General features: G+C 43.3%; 1 protein-coding gene across 2 annotated transcripts in view; it reads right to left on the reverse strand.

Annotated features, from left to right (window-relative positions):
- The window catches only part of CLYBL (citramalyl-CoA lyase), a 290,952-nt gene that overhangs the window by 117,133 nt on the left and 146,344 nt on the right, over positions 1-27,475 (reverse strand). For both annotated transcript variants that reach the window (XM_003928221.4, XM_074387482.1), the window contains exon 2: positions 5,679-5,865. In XM_003928221.4, coding sequence (XP_003928270.1) covers positions 5,679-5,865 — 187 coding nt within the window. The remainder of the gene's footprint in view (positions 1-5,678; positions 5,866-27,475) is intronic.

A 27,475-nucleotide genomic window follows, 5' to 3' on the forward strand; every position in this document is an offset into this window, starting at 1 on the left:
ATGAAGTGACTATGTTTTAATAATTCCAAGAAAGCTGAATTAGGCAATAATGGTTCAGTTTAGCCCAACTCTAACTAGATAATCTGAAATTAAGAGTTTTAATATGGATTTCTTCTTGCTGAGAAATAAACTCACTAAAAATGGTCTCTATGTCCTCCATCCAGAGAATATTCAAATAAGAATCATGATTAAGAGGTGACTTCGGCCGGGCACGGTGGCTCAAGCCTGTAATCCCAGCACTTTGGGAGGCCGAGGCGGGTGGATCACGAGGTCAAGAGATCGAGACCAGCCTGGTCAACATGGTGAAACCCCGTCTCTACTAAAAATACAAAAAATTAGCTGGACATGGTGGCGTGTGCCTGTAATCCCAGCTACTCAGGAGGCTGAGGCAGGAGAATTGCCTGAACCCAGGAGGCGGAGGTTGCGGTGAGCCGAGATCGTGCCATTGCACTCCAGCCTGGGTTAACAAGAGCGAAACTCCGTCTCAAAAAAAAAAAAAAAAAAAAAAAGAGGTGACTTCAAGAAAGAAAAGGGAATAGGAGCTATTTGAGAAGTTTCAGGCTTATCTGGACTTTGCAGTGCATTGAAGTCCCTAGGTCTAAATGGATGACAATCCCAATCCCAGGGCACTGAAGGGGTCTGCAGACAGGAACACAGAGCTCCTGTCAGTGACCTTTGAGAGATCATGGAGAAGAGGAAGCTGACAAAAGATAAAAAGAAGCCAAGGCACTCGCTTTCCAAGAAAGAGAGAGAAGATGGATTAGGAAATACATGAGCAGGTAAGCTGGAGGCTTGTTCCTGGCAAAAAATCTAGGAGATTCACATCTTGGTTCTGCTATTTAATGGCAATGTGACCTTGTACATATTTTAAAACATTGCTATAAGGACTAAATAAGACGACATGTAAATGAGAGATAATGTATGTAAATAACAATATATATAAATAACAATATAGCACTTGTAACAATGAGGCACTGGCGTGGGGTTCCTCAAGAACAAGTCTCATTTACCTGACTTCACTTTCCTAGTTAGGTGGAGGGACTGAGGGAGAAGGTATTTTTGGACATGAAGACTAGAAACATATCTTCATTTTGAAAAGGCATTTGATGAAAATCTCATAATATCTGCATGACAAGAATGAATTTTAGGAGAGTCAGCCGTCTAAATAAGCACATTTATGGTATAATTCACGAACTGGGCAGGGCGTGGTGGTTCATGCCTGTAATCCCAGCACTTTGGGAAGCCAAGGCGGGCAGATCACCTGAAGTCAGGAGTTTAAGACCAGCCTGACCAACATGTTGAAACTGCATCTCTACTAAAAATACAAAATTAGCTAGGCATGGTGGCATGGGCATGTAATCCCAGCTACTTGGGAGGCTGAGGCAGAAGAATCACTTGAACCCTGGAGGCAGAGACTGTAGTGAGCCGAGATCGTGCCACTGCACTCCAGTCTGGGCAACAAAAGCAAAACTCTGTCTAAAAATATATATATATAGAACTGGATCGTTCTGTGCCTCAGTTTCCTTATATAAAAGGAGTGTCATCATAGCACCTCATTGGGATGTCATGCAAATTACAGCACCTGGCATTTCATCAGCACTATATACATCTCTGTTCAACAGACTGGAAAAGAAGTTTTCAGTGGCATGCTTGTGCAGCACTTGGCTCCAACCTCTTGAAAATTTCCATCAGAAACTTGTTAAATTTTCGTAAGATGTGCATGATATAAATCATGGATAATGAAACAAAAATCCAAAATGACCCTGACAGGCCAGGGCTATGATGTGAAATATATGAGATAAAATTAAATCCTAGATAAAGATTTTAAGAAAAATAAACTTTTTTTTTGAGACAGAGTCCTGCTCTGTTGCCCAGGCTGGAGTACAGTGGCACAATCCCAGCTCACACGACCTCTGCCTCCCAGGTTCAAGCAATTCTTGTGCCTCAGTCTCCCGAGTAGGTGGGATTACAGGTGTGTGCCCCCATGACCTGCTTTTTTTTTTTGTATTTTTAGTAGAGACAAGATTTTGCCATGTTGCCCAAGCTGGTCTTGAACCCCTAGCCTGAAGTGATCTGCCTGCCTCAGCCTCCCAGGGTACCGGAAATACTGACATGAGCCACTATGCCTGGCCAAGATTATTATTATTATTAAACAAATATCAGCCTGGTTTGCCAAAAGTTTCTATGGATAAGAAAGAGAATTTTGACTGGTCACTGTGGTTTATGCCTGTAAACCGAGCACTTGGGGAGACCAAGGCAGGAGGATCACTTGTGTCCAGGAGTTCAAGACCAGCCTGAACAACACAGCAAGACCCCATCTCTACAAAAAATAAAACACCAGGAGTTCGAGACCAGCCTGAACAACACAGCAAGACCCCATCTCTACAAAAAATAAAACAATTAGCTGGGATGGTGGTGGGTGCCTATAGTCCTAGCTGCTCAGGAAGCTGAGGTGAAAAGACTGCTTGAGCCCAGGAGTTTGAGGCTGCAGTGAGTTATAATAACACTATTGTACCCCAGCCTGGGCAAAAGAAAGACCAAAAAAAATTTTTTAATAAAATTTTAGCTGCCTCTAAGCTTAGTGTGCATAAAACAGTGTGTCTAGCACATAATGCAATGTCCAGCTGCATTAGGAGAATGAAAACATCCTAATAAAGATGCTGTGTGAACATATGTACTCTAAGACAGCCTCCCAGTTTGCCCAACATTAATTCTTCTTCTTCTCTCCCTTCTCCTCCTTCTATTTCTCCTAAGTGGTAGCTCAGCTGCTACTATTATGGAGATAAAGATTGCTTCAGAACCCATAAACAATAAGGAAATGTAAAGCAGGAACAGACTACATTTCCAACTTGTTTGGGTGGCAGAAAACATTCTCAGGTGGGTATTGGAGGACAGCCTTAAGACTTGTGAAGAATTATAATTAGAAGTTTATCAGGGCACCCAATGACTCACTGCTACAATGCTAAAATGAATTCCCTTGTAATCATGATTACTACAGGATTGATCTAATCTATTTCCTGTAAGAAATCAAGGTACTCCCAGATACTTTATCAACTTTTTTCTCATAATAATCCCTGCCCCTGACAAAAGAAGATATTGTCATCCCTACAGTATAGATAAGAAACTGAGGCAGAAAAGTACAGTGAATTGCCCTGGGTCGCACAGAACTGGATTTACAATGTAGCCTCTAATCTTGGAGCACACTACATGAGGTATGGGAAGGAGCATACTAGAGTCACATTACAGCCTTCAGAAAAAGGCCTATTTACTTTAATCTCTGGGAGAAAGATTAGTGGTATTTTCCTTGCACATGCCAAAGATGTCGAGTAGATGTTTTAGATTCCACATGCTCGTTCTAATCCTTTTCCAAATACTCGGAAAGCCTTAGTTTGAACATTAGAAAGATGCTGGAAATTAAATTTTTTCTTTAAAATTAAGGCAAATATTTGCTAGAAACTCCAGAAAAAGTAACTAATCCAGAAAACTGTATAGTACAGCCACATTGTTTCAGGTCACCTGAGGCGAGAAACTTCCAAGTAGGCATAAATCCAGAGAGCCAGCCCCCTCATCACCCATCTCCCATAACCCATTCCCAGCCCAACCTCACGGTCTAGGGCCTGGATAGATAAAGATCAAGTGAACTCATGTTTTTAACTTTAAAAGTTCCATGCAAGTTGGGTGCAGTGGCTCACGTCTGTAATCCCAGCACTTTGGGAGGCTGAGGTAGGCGGATCACCTGAGGTTGGGAGTTAAAGACCAGCCTAACCAACATGGGGAAACCCCGTCTCTGCTAAAAATACAAAATTAGCTGGGCATGGTGGTGCATGCCTGTAATCCCAGCTTCTTGGGAGGCTGAGGCAGGAGAATTGCTTCAACTCAGGAGGCGGAGGTTGTGGTGAGCTGAGATCGCACCATTGCACTTCAGCCTGGGTAACAAGAGCAAAACTCCATCTCAAAAAACAAAAAAATTTTCATGCAAATATAAGTTATTGTTATAATGATTTATATATCTCAACTAATTGTTGAATGAATCCATGTTCATTAGAAAAACATAGAAAACAAAGCTGAGCAAAAAATTAAAAAAGCAACTACTATACAATCATGCAGTAAGAGTCTTTTGTACCTCTTTACAAATTGGCTATTTTTTTTTTTTTTTTTGAGACGGAGTTTCGCTCTTGTTACCCAGGCTGGAGTGCAATGGCGCGATCTCGGCTCACCGCAACCTCCGCCTCCTGGGTTCAGGCAATTCTCCTGCCTCAGCCTCCTGAGTAGCTGGGATTACAGGCATGCGCCACCACGCCCAGCTAATTTTTGTATTTTTAGTAGAGACGGGGTTTCACCATGTTGACCAGGATGGTCTCGATCTCTCGACCTCGTGATCCACCCGCCTCGGCCTCCCAAAGTGCTGGGATTACAGGCTTGAGCCACCGCGCCCGGCTGTATTTTGGTTTTTTAAAACTTTTTTGGAGACAGGGTCTCGCTCTGTTGCCCAAGCTGGAGTGCAGTGGCATGATCGTGGTTCCCTGCAGCCTCAAACTCTTGGGTTCAAGTGATCCTACCACCTCAGCCTCCTGATAAACTGGGACTACAGGTAGACACCATCATGCCTGGCTATTTTTTTTTTTTTAAATAAACAGGGTTTTGCTATGTTGCCCAGACTCATCTCAAACTCCTGAGCTCAAGCAATAAATACTCCCATCTTGGCCTCCTAAAGGGCTTGGATTACAGGTATGAGCCCCCTCGTCTGGCCTACAAATTGGATATTTTCTAAGGCTCATCTCTTTGGTCAGGCCATGAGGAAATAAGCCAGAAGCTACAACCAACCACTAAGGTTCTATGTGTCACTTCCCTTAAATTAAGTAGAGAAAATGGTGATTTATCCATGGAAAACTATGTTTTATTCTCTTGACACTTATCCCGAAGAGATAAGACCACTACTCAGTATACCTGGTGGTAAGAAGAAGAAATAACTCCCTAGTTGCATTTTATCAGTCTCAAAATCTTACACCACAATTTTAGAATTATGTAGTTCAGTGCTCCCTAACCTTTTTTGCACCACAGACCGGTTTTATGGAAGATAATTGTTCCTTGGGAGGTGGGGCGGCGCAATAGTTTCAGATTAAACTGTTCCACCTCAGATTATCAGGCATTAGTTAGATTCTTATAAGGAGAGTGCAACCTAGAACGTCCATATGCGCAGTTCACAACAGGGTCATGCTCTTTGAGAATCAAATGCCACTGCTGATCTGACAGGAGGCAGAGCTTAGGTAGGTCATAATGCTTATTCGCCCACTGCTCATCTCCTGCTGTCTAGCCCGGTTCTTAGCAGCCCTGTACTGTGGCCTGTACTGGTCCATGTTTTGGGACCCTGATGTCATTCATTTACTTAGACCGGCAAATATCATGGCCAAAGTTGATTGTCTATCTATACATACTTACACATAGTCTCATATATACAGAAGGCATGATTTTAAAATATATTTTGGTGGGATTCTTCCTTTCTCTCAAAGAAAATAAATGTACATTTAGAACCTATATAAAAGTAGGCCAAAGAACTGTTAATAATCAGCAAAAGATGAGTACGGTAGAATCTTTCCAAATAGCAGGCGGTGTCATTATTCCGAAGAAAAGCAAATTTGAATCCCTTTCTTTTTCTCATACTAAAATCATGCCATTACCTTTTTGTTTGCAGCCACACCATCCTCACAGTCGAGCACTGCACAATCTACATTCAGGGATGGAATCTTCTTTATTTTCTTTTCATCATTTCCAGGTACATAAAGCACTGCCCTCCGGGGAACGTACTTGTGACCGGATGAGGAACTATATCCAAACCTGGGGACATCAGATGCTAGAGACGCTCTCCTGCAAGACACATGACTGGGGTTAGTCCAGAATGAGATTTCTGTATTTATAAACTTGTGAAAAACTTTATTTTAATGCAAAATAAAAATAGATCCCATAATCTTGTTTTTTTGTTGTTGTTGTTGTTGTTGTTTTTTTTTTTTTGAGAAAGGGTCTTGCTCTGTCACCCAGTTTGAAGTGCAGTGGTGTGATATCGGCTCACTGCAACCTCCACTTCCGGCTCAGGTGAACCTTGCACCTCAGCCTTTCCAGTACCTGGCACTACAGGTATGCACCACCACGCCAGGCTAATTTTTGTATTTTTTGTAGAGACAAGATTTTGCCACATTGCCCATGATGGTCTTGAACTCCTGGGCTCAAGGTATCTACTTGCTTTGGCCTCCTGAAGTGCTGGGATTATAGGCCTGAGCCACCATGCCCACTCGATAGTCTTTTAAAATTATGGCAGAATATAATCACATATCAAAACTAATAAAACAAAAATAGCAAAAATAATCGATGAACTAAATGTTATCTTGGCTGAGGTTTAAAAAATAGGTAGGACTGTTTACTGACATCTTCTGAGAGGAAGAGGAGGGTGTACATATTTCTTCTTGGAAAACACTTCCAGTATTGTTATACTCTCTGGATAGCATCCGTGGAGAAAAAGGGAAGAAAATGTCTATCCAAAAACAACAATACTATCTACAATTAAACATAAAAGTAAAAATATGGACCAAAAAAAAAATACTAAAGAAGCATTAGTCTATGGCCCTTGCCCTACCAACACATGTTTTAAAGTAGTAAATCAGTGATTCACATTCAATCTTAACAACAGACAAGAGAGACTAGTTATTTTTAAGAGAGTAGAAAGGACAGTGAGTGCCTCTGTAATTGTAGGCAACTTAATTACTGGTAGCTTCAGATTCTTCATCTATAAAAATAATACTCATTTTGTAGGATGTTGAGAAGATTAAGTTAAAGGAAATAATGAACATGAAGCGCTTAGCCAGAGCTGGGCAGATATTTTAGCTTCTTAAAATGGTGGTGGGCGTAGCAGGAGTGCCAGCAGCTGCTGCTGCTGTTAATGGAGAATCTCTAGCTGTCAGTAGCCCCTGCGTGCTTCTCAACTATGCTCTTTCTTTCCCTTGCCTATCATACCAAGTTCAGTCTCTGGTAGAAATAAAAGGTGTTGGCCAGAAGCTCCTTTGGCTTACTGCTGCCCTTGCCTGCTCCATAGTTTATATCCTGTGAAAACCATGCTTTAGCTCATACGACACGGTAAGGGAAGATGAAATCAGCTCCCATAATCAGAACCAGCTAGACAATTTGCAGGCCCCGATGAAAATGAAAATGCAGAGGTCTTTGTTTATAATTTATTAGAAATTTCACAATAACAACAGAAGAATATTAAATCAAGCACTAGGCATTTCTAAGAGCACAAATGACACAACCATGAAGCCAGCCCTGCCCATAATAGATGAAGTTCTATGTCATGAAGACTGTCAATTCCAATACTTTGGGAAGCTGAAGCAGGCAGATCACTTGAGTCCAGAGTTTGACCAGCCTCGGCAACATAGTAAAATCTCATCTCTATCAGGAAAAAAAACCAAAAAGCAAAAATTAGCCGGGTGTAGTAGCATGTTCTTATAGTCCCAGCTACTCGGGATTGATTGAGCCCAGGAGGTCAATGAGGCTGCAGGGAGCCCTGATCATACCACTGCACTCCAGCCTGGGCAACAGAGCAAGACCTTGTCTCAGAAAATAAAATAAAAAATGAAAAAGATTGCCAGTTAAGAAAAGTTAAAACCCTAGCAAACTGATGTTTTACTCTCATTAGATAAATGGTATGATCTTTAAAAAAATATGTCCGCTATAGTCTTCATGAAAACTCCGGACATCAGTAGTTAACACTACCAAATATTTTGCACAGTTGTAAGATTTCACTATAATTAGTGTGCTTGTGACTTAATGTATCTCAAGAAAAATCACTGTCTTTCGGGGTCCTGCAAGTTTGCGTGGGGGCCCTCAATCCTTCTTGTAGCCAACCTTACCTTAAGGAACTGTAAAAATGAGTCTGTGTCTTATTTTGCCACATGTATCATGTGACGTATGGTGAGACAGAGATGGATTTAAAAAATGTACATGGCTTATGAAACATATCATTTAATATAAAACATATTATGGCCAGCTAATTGAAGAGTGCCTGAAATATCTGTCATTGTTTTTCACTGATTGAAAATATCTGGTTTATCTAAAAGCGGAGAGAAAACATAATGATGTAACAGCAGCAACCACATTTTACTTATCATTCACACTGGAGACTAGAATGTGTAACATATCCATTTCCCTAAAAATACCAAGAAATGCTTGGAGCAGAATCTCTGCTCATCAGGATTTAATGTAACCACACATGTGAAAACCTAAGAGACGGAGTACAGAGCACCAGCAATCTTCCCCACCCAGACAACAACTGCATTCGCAAAATCTTTCTCCTGTAACTATTCTGAAACGATTCTGGAATCTATTAAAGGCTTGCAACTTCTAGGGGAAGGCTTGGATATTAAATGGTGGTTAATTTTAGTCAACTTCAGCTCTTAGCAGGGTAGCAGCTACCCATCCTCCTCCTCTCAGTCACACAGTAGGCAGCTGTGCCCATGTTCCTGGAGCAACCCACACATAGCTTGAGGGAGCCAGGGGGTACAAAAACAAAGATCCTGACCCTCCAAATATCAAGGATCTGTGCTCTGATCACTGATTGCTGGTTCTGATCACAGACGTGCAGATAAAGAGGCTGAGAGCCATTGTTATGACACCTGCCTCCAATGTGGCAAGGCCCTCTCTTTTTCGGCTGAAGGGATCTCCAGGTAATTCAAAGGCCAGTACCACCCCCATTAACTTTTTGCTTTTTTTCCCTTTTCGAAGCCAGACATTAAAGACTACAACATTCAAAAACAAACACATATATAGGGAAAAATAGAAATGACCATGCATGCCCAGAGAAAGGCTCAGAAAACATCTGAGAAGCTGGGCGTGGTGGCTCATGCCTGAGATCCCAGCACTTTGGGAGGCCAAGGCAGGGCAGGTAGATCACCTGAGGTTGGAATTTGAGACCACCCTAACCAACATAGTGAAGCAACAGCTCTACTAAAAATACAAAAAATTAACCGGGTGTGGTGGCCCATGCTTGTAATCCCAGCTACTTGGGTGGCTGAGACAAGAGAATTGCTTGAACCTGGGAGGTGGAGGTTGCAGTGAGCTGACATCATGCCATTGCCTTCCAGCCTGGGCGACAGAGTGAGATTCTGTCTTAAAAAAAAAAAAGAGAGAGAGAGAGAGAGGCTGGGTGTGTGGCGCACACCCATAATCCCAGCACTTAAGGAGGCCAACGGCGGATCATGAGGTCAGGAGTTCAAGACCAGCTGCAACAACATGGTGAAACCCAGTCTCTACTAAAAGTATAAAAATTAGCTGGGCATGGTGGCACATGCCTGTAATACCAGCTACTCAGGAGGCTGAGGCAGCAGAATTGCTTGAACTCAGGAAGCAGAGGTTGCAGTAAGCTGAGATACAGCCATTTGCACTCCAGCCTGGGTGACAGAGCAAGACTCTGTCTCAAAAAAAAAAAAAAAAAAAAAAATGTAAAGAAAGAAAAAGAAAAGGCCGGGTGCGGTGGCTCAAGCCTGAAATCCCAGCACTTTGGGAGGCAGAGGCGGGTGGATCACGAGGTCAAGAGATCGAGACCATCCTGGTCAACAAGGTGAAACCCCATCTCTACTAAAAATACAAAAAGTTAGCTGGGCATGGTGGTGCGTGCCTGTAATCCCAGCTACTCAGGAGGCTGAGACAGGAGAATTGCCTGAACCCAGGAGGCGGAGGTTGCGGTGAGCCGAGATCGTGCCATTGCACTCCAGCCTGGGTAACAAGAGCGAAACTCCGTCTCAAAAAAAAAAAAAAAAGAAAGAAAGAAAAAGAAAAGACTTGAGAAGACCTTACATGTATACCTCAGGCTTATCCTTAGTGTACACACAGTATACAACCATCGAATAAGTAAACAAAAACAGTGAGCCCAGCGGAGGCAGAGAATCTGATTTCCAGACACCACACTGTTTGATTCAAACATCTACTTTATAACGACAATAAAAAAAAAAAATCACAAGACATATGAAGAAAGAGGAAAATATGGTCCAGTCAAAGGAAGAAAAATAAGTCAACAGAAATGGTCCCTGAAAGAGACCTGATGGCAAAGACTCTAAAAAACTGTCTTAAAGATGCTCTAAGCACTAAAGGAAGATGTGAAGAACATCAAGATAATGAAGTATGAACAAAATGGAAATATCAAGAAACAGACAGAAAACTTAAAAAGATACCACAAATCCCAGAACTGAAAAGTACAATAACTGAAATGAAAAATTCACTAGAGGGATTCAAAGACAAATTTAGCAGGCAGAGGAAAGAATTAGCAAAGTTGAAGAGAGGACAATGGACATTATCAAGTCTGAGAAATAGAAAAAAGACTGAGAAGAGAACAGAGCCTAGAGGACCTGTGGGACACCATCAAGCAACACACGCACATACTGTGAGAATTCCAGAAGAATAAGGAGAGAGAAAAGGGTAGCAAGGGTATTTTGAACAGATAATGGCTGAAAACTCTCCAAATTTGGTGAAAGACTTAAATATAAACATCCAAGAAGTTAAATGAACTCCAAATAAGATGAACTCAAAGACACCCACACCTAGACACATTAAAATCAAACTTTCAAGTACTTAAAAACACCCATACCTAGACAGATTAAAGTCGAACTTTCAAAAGTGAAAGACCTCCAGTTCTGAAATGGTGGCAAAGAAGTAAGCCGGCTTCAGTACCCACCTCTCCCCAACAGAAAAATGAAAACAAATATACAGTGCTGGAATTATCGCCGGAAGTATCTTAGAACTCAAATATGAAGATGAGACAGTTCTCAGGACCCCAGAAAAAACCCTGAGCAGATGGTAAGACAACTGGATTTCTATGTAACAACACTCCCCACATTACGCCAATCACCAAGCATGCAAAAGCATTTCCTCCAACTCACTGTTTCTACACTGGAAAAAGTGAAACTGAGGTGGACATTCAGCTTCTCCATCTTGTGTTCCCTGGCAGGAGACCTGCCCTGCCTTAATCCATGGGAAGCATCACAAGTGCCTGAAGGGAGAAAGAGTCCTGAAGACAGGCAGAGACAAAGCAGGGAAGTGGGACTACCATCCCTGGCTCTGGAATCTCTGTTCTGTAACTAAGCAAAAGGAGATGCCAAATCAGAGTGGCTGTTCAGCAGTACCACGCGGTAGGACGTTTGTCCCACAGATTCCCTGAGCATGGACCCCAGTCAGCCTTCCCACACTGCCAGGAAACTCCCCTGGGGACCTCCCCCATTCAGGAAGAGCAGCGTTCTGATAGTTTATACTAAGACCTGAGGTGAACCTGGGTTTAAGGCTCCACCTAGAGCTGAAAAGGAGGCAGTGACCCAGCAGCAAAAAGCCTCTAAGCAAATGTATCCAATAAAATACAAAAACAAGCCAGCCAGAGAAGACTGAATTAACTGACTAATGCTTCAGTGCAAAGACATATACATCAACAGGAAACAACAGCAAACAGGGAAGCATGATCTCCCCAAATGGACAGAGCAAGGTACCAGTAACTGACTCTAAATGAGAGGATGATATATAAGCTCTCTAACCAAGAATTCAGAATAGAAATTTTAAGGAAACTCAGTGATCTTTAAGATAACACAGAAAAGCAATTCAGAAATTTATCAGATAAAGGTAGCAAAGAGGTTGAAATAATAAAAAGAAATCAAACAGAAATCTTAGAACTGATAAATATATTAGCTGAACTGAAAAATTCCTTAGAGGCTTTCAATAGAAGAATGGATCAAGCAGAGGTAAGAATCATTGAGTTTGAAGATAGGCTACTGGAAAATACACAAAGGAGAAAAAAATCTTTATAAAAAAGGAAATCAATAAAGATTGCCTACAAGATATACAAAATTACCTCAAAAGACCAAATTTATCAAGAGTTGGCTCATGCCTGTAATTCCAGCACTTTGGGAGGCTGAAGCAGGAGGATCACTTGAAGGCAGGAGTTCGAGACTAGCCTGGGCAACATAGTGAGACCCTATCTCTACACAAAATGAAAACAAAAACACTAGCAGGGCCTGGTGGTGCATGCCTATAGTCTCAGCTATGCAGGAGGCTGAGATGGGAGGATTGCCTAAACCCAGGAGTTCGAGACTGTGGTAAGCTGTGATCACACCACTGCACTCCAGCCCAAGTGACAGAATGAAACCTGTCTTTAAAAAAAGAAAAGAAAAAGACTCAACTGGGCACAGTGGCTCATGCCTGTAACCCCTGTACTTCAGAAGGCAGAGGCGGGTGGATTGCTTGAGCCCAGGAATTTGAGATCAGTCTGGGCAACATGGCAAAACCCCATCTCTAGAAAAAATACAAAAAATTGGCCAGGTGTGGTGGCATATGCCTGTTGTCCCAGCTACTCAGGAGGCTGAGATGGAAGGACTGCTTGAGACTCGGAGGTTGAAGCTGCACTAAGTTGTGATTGCACCACTGCATTCCAGCCTGGGTGACAGAGAGAGAGAGAAAAGAAAAAAAAATACAAAATTTAAGAATTAAGAATTACCGATGTTCAATGGGGAGTTGAGCATGAACAAGGGGTAGAAAGCTTATTCAAAAGAAAAAAGAGAGAGAGAGACAAAGAAAAAAATCTTTCCAAAACTTGAGATAACTTTCTCAGGTATAGGAAGGTTAGAGAACACCAAACAGATTTGACCCAAATAAGATTACCTCAAGACATATAATAATCAGACTCTCAAAGGTCAAGGATGAACAGAATCCTAAAACTAGCAAGAAAAAAATCAGCAAATAACATACAAAGGCACTCACACATGTCTGGCAGTTCTCAATGGGCATCATACAGGCCAGGGGGAAGCAGTAGAATGATATTTTTAAAGTGCTGGGAAAAAAAAAAAACTGCCATCCAAAAATATTGTATCTAGCAAAGTTATCCTTCAAATATGTTTTTCCCAGGCAAACAAAAGCTGAGAGAATTCATCACCATCACCTGTCTTAGAATAAATACTAAATATTGAGTTATTCGATCTGAAAGAAAAAAACACTAGAGCAAAACAGAAAAGAAAAACATTTGGAGATATAAAACCCATTGGTAAAATTAAATACAAATATGAGGGCTGGGCATGGTGGCTCACACCTGTAATTTTAGCGCTTTGGGAGGTCAAGGCAACAGGATTGCCTGAAGCAGGAGTTCAAGACCAGCCTGGACAACATAGTAAGCCCCATGAGACCCCATCTCTAAAAAAAAAAAAAAAAAAAAAAAAAAAGATGAAGAAGAAAAGAAAATAGCCAGTCATGGTGGTACATGCCTGTAGTACCCAGATACCCAGGTACTTAGGAGGCTGAGGCAGCACGATTGCTTCAGCCCAGGAGTTCAGGGTTGCAGTGACCCATATTGTACTGCACTCCAGCCTCGGCGACAAAATGAAACACTGTCCCCTGCCCAAAAGAAAAAAAAGATAAGATATACAGAATTTGACAAGCTGTTGGTTAGACTAAGAAAAACAAGGGAAGACCCAAATAAATAACATTAGAAATGAAATAGGAGACATTAACAAGTGAGACCACAGAAATACAAAGAATCATTAGAGACTATTATAAACAAGTATATGCCAACAAACTGGAAAACCTAGAAGAAATTGATAAATTCCTAGACATATACACCCACCAAGACTGAACCATGAATAGGAAAACTCAATAAACCATTAACAAGTAATGATATTGAAGTCATAGTAAAGTCTCCCATGAAAGAAATGCCCAGGTGTCCTGATGGCTTTACTGCTGAATTCTACCAAATATTTAAATAACGAGTACCAATTTTATGCAAATTCTTCAAAAAAATTGAAGCGCCAGCCTGAGCACCATGGTAAAACCATGCCTCTAAAAAACAGATTAGCCAGGCATGGTGGTACACATCTGTAGTCCTAGCTACTTGGGTGGCAGAGGCAGAGAATCCCTTGAGCCTGGGAGGTCAAGTCTGCAGTGAATTGTGATCACACCACTGCACTCTAGCCTGGGTGGCAGAGCAAGACCATGTCTCAAAAAAAAAAAAAAAAAAATTTAAAGAGGAATGAATACTCTCAAGCTAATTCTATAAAGCCAGCATTACCCTGACACAAAAACCAGAGAATGACATAACAAAAAAAGAAAAACTAACAGCCAATATCACTGATGAACACAAATGCAAAAATTCTCATCAAAATGCTAGCCAACTGACTTCAACAATACATAAAAAAGCTAATTCACCATGATCGGCCAGGTACGGTGGCTCATGCCTGTAATCCCAGCACTTTGGGAGGCTGAGACAGGTGGATCGCAAGGTCACAAGTTTGAGACCAGCCTGGCCAACATGGTGAAACCCCCGTATCTACTGAAAATACAAAAATTAGCTGGGCATGGTAGCATACACCTGTAATCCCAGCTACTTGGGAGGCTGAGGCAAGAGAACAGCTTGAACCCGGGAGACAGAGGTTGCAATGAACTGAGATTGTGCCATTGCACTCCAGCCTGGGTAACAACAACAAAATTCTTATTAAAAAAAAAAATTCACCATGATCATCAAGTAAGATTCATCCCAGGGATGTAAGGATGGTTCAACATATGCAAATAAATAAATGTAATACATCACATTAACAGAAATTAACAGAACCAAGAACAAAGACTATATGATTATTTCAATGGATGCCAAAAAGCATTTGATAAAATTCAACATCCCTTTATGATCAAAACCCTCATCAAACTGGGTACAGGAAGAAGATATCTCAAAATAATAGGGATCATATATGACAAACCTATAGCTAACATCATCTTGACTAGGGAGAAATTGAGGACTTTAAGGTCTGGAACAAGACAGGGATACCCACTTTTGCCACTTTTATTCAATATAATACTGGCAGATCCTGGCCAGAGCAAATTAGGCAAAAGAAAAAAATAAAGGGTATCCAAATTGGAAAGGAAGAAGTCAGATTAGCCTTGTTCACAGATAACATAATCTTATACTTAGAAAAACTTAGAGATTCCACCAAATAATATTAGAACAGATAAACTAATTCAGTAAAGTTGCAGAACACAAAATCAACATACAAAAATCAGCAGCATTTATATACACCAGCTGTGAACAGTATGAAAAAGATATCAAGAAGGCAATTCCATTTATAATAGCTATAAATATTTTAAAAACCTAGCACCCAAATTTAACAAAAGAAGTAAAGGGTCTCTACAAGGAAAACTATAAAACACAAATAAAAGAAATTGAAGGGGACACACACAAAAAAGAAAAAATATTCTAATCTAGGCTCACAGCTTTAATATCATAAAAATGACAATACTACTCAAAGCACTTTACAAATTCAAGGCAATCCCTATCAAAATACCAATGACATTTTTCACAGAATGGGAAAAAAGTTCCAAAATTTATATGAAACCGCAAAAGATTCTGAATAGGCAAAGGATTCCTGAGCAAAACAAATTAAGCTGGAAGCATCACACTACCTGACTTCAAAATTTACTACGAAGTTACCATAACCAAATCAGCATGGTACCAGCATAAAAACAGACACAGACATATAAACCAGTGGAACAGAATATAGAACTCAAATATAAATCCATGCATTTATGAGCAACTCATCTTTGACAAAGTCTTCACAAACATCTAGTGAGGAAAGAACAGTCTCTTCAGTGGTGCTGGGAAAACTGGATAAATACATGTGGAAGAATGGAATTACACCCCTATCTCTCACCATATACAAAAATCAAGTAAAAAGGGATTAAAGACTTAAATCTAAGACCTGAAACTTTGAAACTACTAGAAAACAACATTGGGGAAATGCTCCAAGACATTGGTCTGGCCACAAAAATTTTTGTGTATAACCCCAAAAAGCACAGGCAACCAAAGCAAAAAAGACAAATGGGATTACATCAAGCTAAAAAAACAAATTCTCCACAGCAAAGGAAACAGTAAAAAGAAAAATACAGCCGGGCGCAGTGGCTCATGCCTGTAATCCCAGCACTTTGGGAGGTCGAGGCAGGTGGATCACAAGGTCAAAAGATGGAGACCATCCTGGTCAACATAGTGAAACCCCATCTCTACTAAAAATACAAAACATTAGCTGGGCATGGTGGTGCGTGCCTGTAATTCCAGCTACTCAGGAGGCTGAGGCAGGAGAATTGCCTGAACCCAGGAGGTGGAGGTTGCAGTGAGCTGAGATCGTGCCATTGCACTCCAGCCTGGGTAACAAGAGCGAAACTCTGTTTCAAAAAAAAAAAAAAAAAAAAAACAATCTGCTGAATTTGAGAAAATATTTGGAAATTACCCATCTGACAAGAAATCAATAACCAGAATTTATAAGGAGCTCAAACAACTCAGCAGCAAAAAGCAAAAACAAAAAATCCAATTTAAAAATAGAAAAAAGGTCTGAACAGACATCTCTGAAATGAAGACATACAAATGGCCATCAAATACATGAAAAAATGGTAACATCACTAATCATCAGAGGAATGCAAATCAAAACTACAATGAGGTATCATCTCACTCCAGTTGAAACAGCTTTTATCTCCAAAAGATGGCCAATAACAAGTGCTGGTGAGGATGTGGAGAAAAGGGAACCCTGTACACTGTTGGTGAAAATGTAAATTAGTACAGCCACTATGGAGAACAGTATTGAGGTTCCTCAAAGAAACTAAAAAGAGGACTATCATGTGATCCAGCAATTCCACTACTGGGTATAAATCCAAAAGAAAGGAAATCAGTGTATCAAAATGAATATGTTCATGCCTATATCCACTGCTACACTATTTGTAATAGCCAAAATATGGAACCAATCAAAGTGTCTATCAATGGATAAACAAACTGTTATTAGCCAGGTGCTGTGGCAGGCGCCTGTAATCCCAGCTACTCAGGAGGTGGAGGCAGGAGAATCACTTGAGCCAGGGTGGCAGAGGTTGCAGTGAACCGAGATCATGCCACTGCACTCCAGCCTGGGTGACAAAGTGAGACCCCATCTCAAAAAAAAAAAAAAAAAAAAGAAAGAAAAAGAAACTGTTATGTGTGTGTGTGTAAAATTCAGCCATAAAAAATAATGAAATCCTGTCATTTGCAGCCGCATGGGTGATACTGGAGATCATGTTGTTAAGTAAAATAAGCCAAGCACTGAAAGACAAATATTGCATGTTGTCACTCATATGTGGGAGCTAAAAATACAAATCTTGTGAAGATAGAGAATTTTTTTTTCTTTTTTTTTTTTGAGACGGAGTTTCGCTCTTGTTACCCAGGCTGGAGTGCAGTGGCGCGATCTCGGCTCACCACAACCTCCGCCTCCTGGGTTCAGGCAATTCTCCTGCCTCAGCCTCCTGAGTAGCTGAGATTACAAGCACGCGCCACCATGCCCAGCTAATTTTTTGTGTTTTTAGTAGAGATGGGGTTTCACCATGTTGACCAGGATGGTCTCGATCTCTTGACCTCGTGATCCTCCCGCCTCGGCCTCCCAAAGTGCTGGGATTACAGGCTTGAGCCACCGCTCCCGGCGAAGATAGAGAATATTAATGGTTACCAGAGGCTGAGAAGGATAGAGGAAAAGTGGGTATGAAGAAAAGTTGATTATGGATATAAATACATGGTTTGATAAAGAAATACGACCTAGTGTTAAACAGATCAATAGGGTGACTGTCATTTACAATAATCTATTGTATATTTCTAAATAGCTAGAAGAGAAGAACTGAAATGGTTCTAGCATAAAGAATAGACAAATATTTAAAGTGATGGATATCCTGAATATGGTGATTTGACCTTTACAAATTGTATGACTGTATTAAATTATCACATGTACCCTAAAACTATTACCAATAAAAAAGGGAAAGAATTTTCAGAATAGCAAGAGATGCAGATGATCACATACAAGGTCTCTTCGGTAAGATTATCAGCAGATTTTTCATCAGAAACCTTGGAAGCCAAAAGGCAATGGTTTAATATATTCAAAGTACTAAAATGAAAAGACCTGTCAACCAGGAATCCTATATCTGGAAAAACTGTCCTTCAAAGTGAGGGAGAAATTCAGATATTTCCAGATTTTAAAAAGCCATGGGAGTTTGCCACCAATAGATCTGCCCTGCAAGAAATGCTTAGGTACGGAGTGAAATGAAAGCCCAAAGGTATAATGAAAAGTTGAAATGAAAGGATGCTGGACAGTAACTTGAACCCATATGAAGGAAGAAACATTTTAGCAAAGGTAAATGCATGGGCAATTATAAAAGCTATGTAAGAGCAGTGATAAGCCAGGCGTGGTTGCTCATGCCAGTAATCCCAGTACTTTGGGAAGCTGAGGCGGGTGGATCACAAGGTCAGGAGTCCAAGATCAGCTTCACCAACATGGTGAAACCCTGTCTCAAAAAAAAGTAGTGATAATAAAGTCATGAATAGAAAAGCAACAGACAAAATCAATGAAATGAAGAGTTGACTTTTTGAAAAGATCAACAAAATTGACAAACTTTTAGCTAGATGGACTAAGAAAAAAAGACTAAAATACTACTGATTATGGAAATAAAAGATCATTGGACAGTACTTGAACAACTGTATGCCAACAAATTGAATAACATAGATGAAATGGACAAATTACTAGAAACCCCAAATCAAGACTAAATTGTGAAGAAACAAAATCGGAATAACCTAGATAAATAGCAAATCTGAAGAGACTTTTAACTAGTAAGGAGATTGAACCAGTAATCAGAAATCTCCTTTTATAATTGGCTTTAAATGAACCAGTAAAAGCATTTAAAAGATCTCAAACACTTTGGGAGGCCGAGGCGGGTGGATCACGAGGTCAAGAGATCAAGATCATCCTGGTCAACATGGTGAAACCCCGTCTCTACTAAAAATACAAAAAATTAGCTGGGCATGGTGGCACGTGCCTGCAATCCCAGCTACTCAGGAGGTTGAGGCAGGAGAATTGCCTGAACCCAGGAGGCGGAGGTTGCGGTGAGCCGAGATGGCGCCATTGCACTCCAGCCTGGGTAACAAAAGCGAAACTCCGTCAAAAAAAAAAAAGACCTCAAACAGCAAAAACAGTGGAATGTATTAAGCTGAACTATATGAAACTGCTGATATTTGACCATTTTTGACCTACAAAATGGTAATTTTATATGATTCAACCTAATGTTTTGACTGGCAGTCAGGAGATGGGGTAGGAAGCAAAAATTTCTTCTTCAGTGAGAAGCAACATAATAGCTACTCCTCACAAACGAAAAGCTCACTGTAAAGAGTAAAACCACTAGTAGGTAGATTCAGCTACTATAATATTATTAGCTGCCACTTGTCACCCACATGTGCTGCTGGTCGACACAGCCCAGCACCAGAAATTCTGTGTCTGGTATCCTTACCTAGAGCGTGAGCAATCTGAGGGGTAGGGGTGGTCTCACCTTGCTCCACACTGCTTGTTTCAGGGCCTGACATTAGAAGTGCATCACTCCTGTTAACTTGTCACCTCACCAAAGGCCACCTTGCCAGACTTGGGTGCGTAGAACTCATCTGCAGCCCCACTGTCCCTGTTCTTCTTATGGAAGAGTCAAGTGTCAGTGGTGACTAAGGTAGGAGGTAATTTTTATTCCCTCTCTTTTTTGTCATCCTTAGACCTTAATCCAATCCACCACCTGTTGCTTTTCCTCTGTTTATCCCCTGCTCTCCATAATACATTTAACATTTTCTAGTTTAGGGCCTCCTTAACTTGACCTAAATGACTATGAAAGCTTCTTATTTATCTTTATTGGTTCTATTTTGTTCTTTTGTTCAGGCATCCATTCATTCAGTGAGCACTTAGTAAGCACCATGTGGTGACCTGCTCTGGGCCTCCTCTAGCACACAAGGCAACACTTATGTGTGAACTGGAAAAAGGTGCCCCTTGGTGCCTTCCAGCGAATCGAAGGGCAGAAAGGCAGCTCTGGCACCTGCTGCAGCACAGCATAGAGCATGACAGGCCCAGCCCTTCTTGTGCCCCTCACCAGGTGCCCTCTCTAGGGCACATCCAGCACAACTGTATGCAGTGGCCTGAGCTGCACCGTGCTAAGCACGGTGGGGAGGTGGCACACAAAAGGGTATGCCCAGAGGTCGAGACAGGGCCACTCCGAAGGACAGCCTGTGAGCCAGAGGCAGGACAGCACAAGGCCAGCACTGAGCAAGCTCTAAGGGGAAAAGATCAAAGGCTACAAAACTGTTAGAAATAATATAAAGAAGATACATATAGCGGGGATCGGGGCTTCAGGTTCTGTTGCAGACTCTGTGGTCTGGAGTGAGGCTGTCACTGGGCAGGCGGCAGTAGCCCAGTCGTGGCAGTCACCGTTCCAGAGGAGAAGGAGGGCTTTACCATGCCACCTTTCTCCCTTCCTATTGCTTAGTCCTCTCCATCCCCCATTCCCAGCTGTTCCAAAATCTGTTCTGTGCTTGAATTGTGTTCAGCACTGTCTACAGCGTATGAATACAATTGCAGTAGGTGACAAGATGGAACTTGCTTTATTTTATCTTACATATTTGGAATTAGGGCCTCTAGATGGTCAACATGTAGCTGTATTCAAACAATACGCAAAGCAGGGGCTTAAGATGCGTTGGGAAAATCTGGCAGCCTTACGGTGAGTTCTCTCTACAGAGGGACCTTTTTAGATATGCCATCCCAGAGGGGAGCCCCGCCTGGCCTTGTTTTCGTCTTCTCCCTTTCCTCCTTCACCTGATGCCATTAACCATTTATATAATAAGAAGCATAGCTGACCCCTAGCACGACAGGGGTTCCCAACCAGGGATTCAACCTAACAGTCACCTGGGGAGCTTTTTAAAATTGTCAAATTCTGGACCCTACTCAGGCCATCAAATTAAATTTACTAGTCACAGGGCCCAGGCTTTTTAAGCTTTCTATGTCCTGCCACTTAAGTGAGGGGCTGCTGCAGGCCAGCACCATTGCTCACTTATTGCCATCATGTGAGAACGAGTTAGATATGCAGGATTTGGAACCATCCCAGTCCTTCAAGAATCTGCATATTGACAAGCTTTTCAGGTGACACATATCACATAAACGTCCCCAGGTTATCCATTCTCAAACTTGGTGGAGTACTGGAGAGTCCCCTGGAAAATTTTCAAATATGCTGATGGCAGAGCCCCAGCCACAGAAAGTTTGATGTAATTGGTCTGGAATAAAACCTAGGCTCTGGAACATTTAAAAGTTGCCAAGGCAGCCAGGCACAGTGGCTCACGCCTCTAATCCCAGCACTTTGGGAGGCCGAGGTGGGTGGATCACCTGAGGTCAGGAGTTTGAGACCAGCCTGGCCAACATGGTAAAACCCCGACTCTACTAAAAATACAGAAAATTAGCCAGGCATAGTGGCGGGCACCTATAATCCCAGCAACATTGGCAGCCAAGGCAGGAGAACGGCTTGAACCCAGGAGGCGGAGGTTCCAGTGAACCGAGATCGGCCATTGCACTCCAGCCTGAGCAACAAGAGCAGAACTCCATCTCAAAACAAAGAAGTAAATAAAAACAAAAATAAAATAAAAGTTACTGATTCTAACGTGCAGCCGAGCTGGAGGACAGCTGCGCTCGCTAATGCCAATGTAGCCGCGGCCTTAATGCAAGAAATTTTGCTTCTATATGAATGTCTCTTAAAGGAGTCAAATGCTACCATGATGTACAAGTAGATGCGATGAAGCAATGAAAATTTTCAGCAAACTTGAAAAAAAATCTATATTTAAAGTCTTTCGGGCCGGGCGCGGTGGCTCAAGCCTGTAATCCCAGCACTTTGGGAGGCCGAGGCGGGTGGATCACGAGGTCAAGAGATCGAGACCATCCTGGTCAACATGGTGAAACCCCGTCTCTACTAAAATACAAAAAAAATTAGCTGGACATGGTGGCGCGTGCCTGTAATCCCAGCTACTCAGGAGGCTGAGGCAGGAGAATTGCCTGAACCCAGGAGGCGGAGGTTGCGGTGAGCCGAGATCACGTCATTGCACTCCAGCCTGGGCAACGAGAGCGAAACTCCGTCTCAAAAAAAAAAAAAAAAAAAGTCTTTCGATAAAAAAATACGTAACATTTGGCCCAGGCATAGTGGCTCATGCCTATAATCCCAGCACTTTGGGAGGTCTGGGCAGGAAGATCACTTGAGCTTAGGAGTTCGAAACCAGCCTGGGCAACATATGGAGGCCCTGCCTCTATGAAGCGTTTTTGTTTGTTTGTTTGTTTGTTTTTAATTGGCTGGGTGTGGTGGTACAAGCTTAGGGTCCCCATTACTCCTGAGGCTGAGGTGGAAAGACTGCCTGAATCCAGGAGGCCAAGGCTGCAGCCAGCTATGATCATGTCACTGCAATCCAGCCTGGGTGACAGAGTAAAACCCTGTCTGAAAACAAACAAACCAACAAACAAAGAAACGCTCAAACTGCGGTAATTCAAAATGGCAGTAATAATCAAATAAGCTGATGTCCACTTGAGGATGCAATTTAGTACATGACTTTTAAACCCAAGTGAATGGCTTTACTTAGCTGACAGCTAGTTCAAGGATCTCTGCTTTGTCCACACATTATAATCATGTGGTAAGCTTTAGGGCAGGGGTGTTTAATCTTTTGGCTTCCCTGGGCAACACTGGAAGAATTGTCTTGGCCACACATAAAATACACTAACACAATCACTAGCCAAAGAGCTTAAAAAAAAAAAAAAAAAAAAAAAAAAAAAACCTCTCATAATGTTTTAGGAATGTTTACAAATGTGTGTTGGGCCACATTCAAAGCTGTCCTGAGCCACATGTAGCCCGCAGGCCACAGGTTGGACAAGCTTGCATTAGGATCTAAGAAACCAAGCCACATTCCAAACCAATTAAATCAGTCTACGGTGAGTCCCAGGTCTCAGCCCTTCTTCAAAGCTTCCAGAAAGACTCCAAAGTGCAGCCAAAGATGAGAATCTCTGCACTAAGGGTTGTAAGCACAACCAAAGTATCGTAATGATCCCAATAAGGACTTGGGGTTGTTGGACAATAACAGTAACAAGAATTTAACCCTGCTATCTTTAGGCAGGGGAGATGGGTACCAACTACACAGCCTTCCACTGATCAAGGGGCGGGAATGATCATTTTGAGATGAGCGGAAGTTTCCTTTGTTTGGAAATCACACTGCTCCATATTCCCACCCACTGGATCCATGGCCGTCACTGTAGAGGTGCAGGGGTGAGAATGGGATGAACACCTGGAAGTCCCTGCTGAACGAGGGAGGAGCTTCACGCTAGCTTCTTGGATCAAGTCCACAGTGAGATAATAAATTTGCCTTTGATAATGGAGAAAAAGTCTTCTAATTTCCAGCAGCTTCAGGGTCTGAACATGGAACCCACAGGAGGCAGAGTGAGAAAGGAATGGACGATTTGAAGGGAAGCCCTTGTCTCGGGCAAGGCAAAGCCCTTCAGATGCTGACTGCAGTTTGGTGGGGAGAGCCCAAGTAATGAGATAGGGCTGAAGGTTCTGCCTGGCCACTCCCCGATGCCAGAAACAGGCAGGACAGTGACAGTGCTAGAGGTAAGGGGAATGTCCCAGCTGAGGGGGAGCTAAACGCAGGAAAGAACCATGCGAGCTTCCCACTCACACTCTGGAAGACTTCATGTGAGCTCTGCATCAACACAGGGCACCCGAAGAGAGCAGACACAGCAGTACGGATTGCTCAGGCAGAGAAAGGCAACAGCGGCATGCTATCCATTCCATGAGGATTGAAGAATCTGGAAGTTTTGACTGACCCCTTCGCCAGTGTGCCTGCAAGAGAGCTGCCAGAGTCCAGGAATGAGGGCGCCCGTATTGGAGGTAACAGGCTGGCTGATGTTGGGTGATGGACAGCCCCAGGGAGAGCAGAGGCAGGAGCTGCCCAGTCTGCAGGGCCATGACCACACCCACTGGGGCAAATCTCATGCATTTCCTGTACCCCAAGGGCAGACCACAAGTCCACTAATGTACAGCTTCAGAGACCAGTCACCAAGGGCCAAGACGCATGAGCAACTTCACTGGCGCCCACAAAGAAGGCTGCCATGACATGGTTTACACACTTCCTCCTGGGCCTCCTGTGGCCCAGAAAGAAGGGGAGGGTAGGAACCGTAACAATGAGCATCTACTTAACAGAGATCATCTAAGCTGAGCTAAAAGAGATGATCTAGGCTGGGCGTGGTGTCTCACACCTGGAATCCCAGCACTATGGGAGGCCCAGGCAGGTGGATCACGAGGTCAGGAGTTCGAAACCAGCCTGGGCAACATATGGAGGCCCTGCCTCTAGGAAACATTTTTTTAAAAAATTAGCCGGGGCCGGGCGCGGTGGCTCAAGCCTGTAATCCCAGCACTTTGGGAGGCCGAGGCGGGTGGATCACAAGGTCAAGAGATCGAGACCATCCTAGCCAACATGGTGAAACCCCATCTCTACTAAAAATACAAAACATTAGCTGGGCATGGTGGCACATGCCTGTAATCCCAGCCTGTAATCCCAGCTACTCAGGAGGTTGAGGCAGGAGAATTGCCTGAACCCAGGAGGCGGAGGTTGCAGTGAGCCGAGATCACGCCATTGCACTCCAGCCTGGGTAACAAGAGCGAAACTTCGTCTCAAAAAAAAAAAAAAGGCCAAGTGTGGTGACTCACACCTATAATCCTAGCACTTTGGGAGGCCAAGGCGAGCAGATCACGAGGTCAGGAATTGGAGACCAGCCTGGTCAAAATAGTGAAATCCCGTCTCTACTAGAAATACAAAAATTAGATAGGCACGGTGGCACAGCCTGTAATACCAGCTACTCAGGAGGCTGAGGCAGAAGAATCGCTTGAACCAGGGAGGCAGAGGTTGCAGTGAACCAAGATTGCACCACTGCACTCCAGCCTGGGCGACAGAGCAAGACTGCATCTCAGGAAAAAAAAAAGGAAAAGTAGCTGGGCATGGTGGCACATGCCTGTAGTCCCAGTTACTCGGGAGGCTGAGGCAGGAGAATCACTTTAACCCAGGAGGCAGAGTTTGCAGTGAGCCAAGATCGCACCAAGGCACTCCAGCCTAGGCTATAGAATGAGACTTCATCTCAAAAGAGAGAGAGAGAGAGAGATCGATCATCTAGAAGAGCTGGGCATAGTGTTGTGTGCCTGCAGTCCCAGCTATCTAGGAGACTGAGGTGAGAGGACTGTTTTAGCTCAGGAGTTCAAGACCAGTCTAGGCAACAGAGTAAGACTCCATCTCTCTCTATATATACTTTTTGAGACAGGGTCTCACTCTGCTGCCCAGGCTAGAGTGTAGTGATGCAATCACAGTTCACAACAACCTCCACCACCCTGGCTCAGGTGACCCTCCCATTGAGCCTCCCAAGTAGTGAATAGCTGATAATACAGACACAAGCTACCATGCCCAGTTAAGTGACGTACTTTTTGTAGAAATGGGGTTTCTCCATGTTGCCCACTTCAGCCTCCCAAAGGGCTGAGATTACAAGCATGAGCCATCATACCCGGCCAAGTCCTAACACTTTGGAGTCATCTGAATGGCAGTTCAGACTTGACTATGTGCAGAAAATAATTTGGTTCAGGGCTTTAGAAAGTCGTAACATCACTCTTTAAATTCAAAACTAAGTTAAAAAGAGATTGCCACTAAATACTAACTTGAACAGCACAATCAATTCTAAGTCATTTTAATAAATGTAGGTAAATGTATCAATAAATTTGTTAAATGTACTAATAGAAGCCAGTACCCGTCACGTGTTCCATGTATTCCAGCTCCCTGCCAGGCCTTTAGGATGGGACGTGCATCCTACCCTACATTACAAACTGGAGCGCTAACGTGCATGGGTGTTAACGGTACCCTGCATGCACCTCTGCACTGTATCTTCCCCATCCTGGCCCAAGACACCATCACCTTACTCCCGACGGGTTCCTGGGGCCTCTCTGTCCCTCTCCAGTCCCTGCTCCACACCACGGCCAGTCTGGACTTTAAAAAACACCAATCAAATCATGATGCTCTTCTGCTTGAGTGCCTTCAATGGCTTCCCAGTGTTCTCATATTAAAAACCGAATGTCTCACCCAGACTGACAGGGTCCTGGCTGCCTGGCCTATCTGTCTCCTCTGCTTACCACCCTCAGTCACAGGGATCTGCCCCCAGTTCCGACACACCATGTCTTCCTGCTCACCTCGGGACTGTCCCACGGGTGGTCCCCTCTCTGGCAGGCTCTTCTGGATCTCAGCATGTCTGCCAGCCTCTCATTCCTCAAGGCTCAGCCCCCAAGCCCTGTCCCCAGCAGGACCTTCCCCACACCCGCTCCTGGGATGCTCTTCTCCAGAACCCCACCGCTCCCTTCACAGGCCTTCCCCTCATGGGCTTGTTTACTTGTTCACTGTCTGTCTTCCACTAGGTCCACAGAATTTTTCCTTTTTGGCTGTCTCAGCCAGGAACACCCTTCCTGTTTGGTGAGGGCGTAGACAGAGCCTCCCCACCCTCCACGGGGTTCTTCTCCCCATTCTTTGAAAGCTAGGGAGAGGCCGCAAGGCATACGCTTGGCCCAAAAGACAGGTAGGTGGAGCCTTTGAGCCAAGAGGGGTGACATAAAGAAGGTGGGAGCTGGTGAAGGAAGGAGGTGGCCACAGCAAGTGTCCAGGGTGGTGGGAGTGAGGACAGCAGCACAGGGACAGCAGAGGGGGTAGGGCAGACAGTCTGGTGTACCCTGGCCAGACTAGGCTGTGTTGTTAGGGGCTTGGTTTGGTCACTGCCCATTCTCCTGTTCTCCAGGCTGCCCACCGGCCTCCCAGAAATTTCTTTTCTACAAAAAATCAGCCACAGCTGGTATCGGTCATGTGCAAACTCTACAGCCCATGCACTACAGGCCCGCTGTGGGCAGGGACTTGGTCTCCTTGGCTCATGGCTATACATGGAGCTCACAGCACCATGTCTGACACATGGCAGGCTGAATGAATGACAGAATGGACTCCCAAGCTGGGCTGGTGGCAGGCTAGGGAATGTTCAAGGAGAAAGGGCCACAAGCTTCTACTGGCCTCTGTCCTCAGAGACCTAAAAAGGTTATCAGTGTGCTCATTTAACGCTTTCCATCAGCTTCGCCAAATTGTCTTCCCAATGTGGTTGTACTACTTTACACTCCCACCAGCGGCATGTAAGAGTGTCGGGCTTGCCCTCACATCCACGGCCCTCTGCACTGTCTACACCCAGGGTTTTCCATGTTCTGTGTGTTGTGAGTTGGAATGTGTGTAGTGAGCAAAGGTAGCTGTGGAAAGGGGCTGGCGAGCGGAACCCTGGGAACGTTTTATAACTGCCTGATTGGAGCAGCAATAAAACAATAACCCATGAATCACTCCAAGATCATTGTTTCCTACCTTGAGCTGATTTATAGGCTATCATTTTATGCCCCCACCAGGCGAAATACTACTTTTTTTATTGTGGTAAAAATATGTATAATACAAAATTTACCATCTGAACCACAGTCAAGTGTCTAGTTCAGTGGCATTGAGTACATTCTCACTGTTGCGCAGTCGCCACCACCATCT

The sequence above is a fragment of the Saimiri boliviensis genome, chromosome 16 (assembly GCF_048565385.1).
Source record: "Saimiri boliviensis isolate mSaiBol1 chromosome 16, mSaiBol1.pri, whole genome shotgun sequence".
NCBI lineage: Eukaryota > Metazoa > Chordata > Mammalia > Primates > Cebidae > Saimiri > Saimiri boliviensis.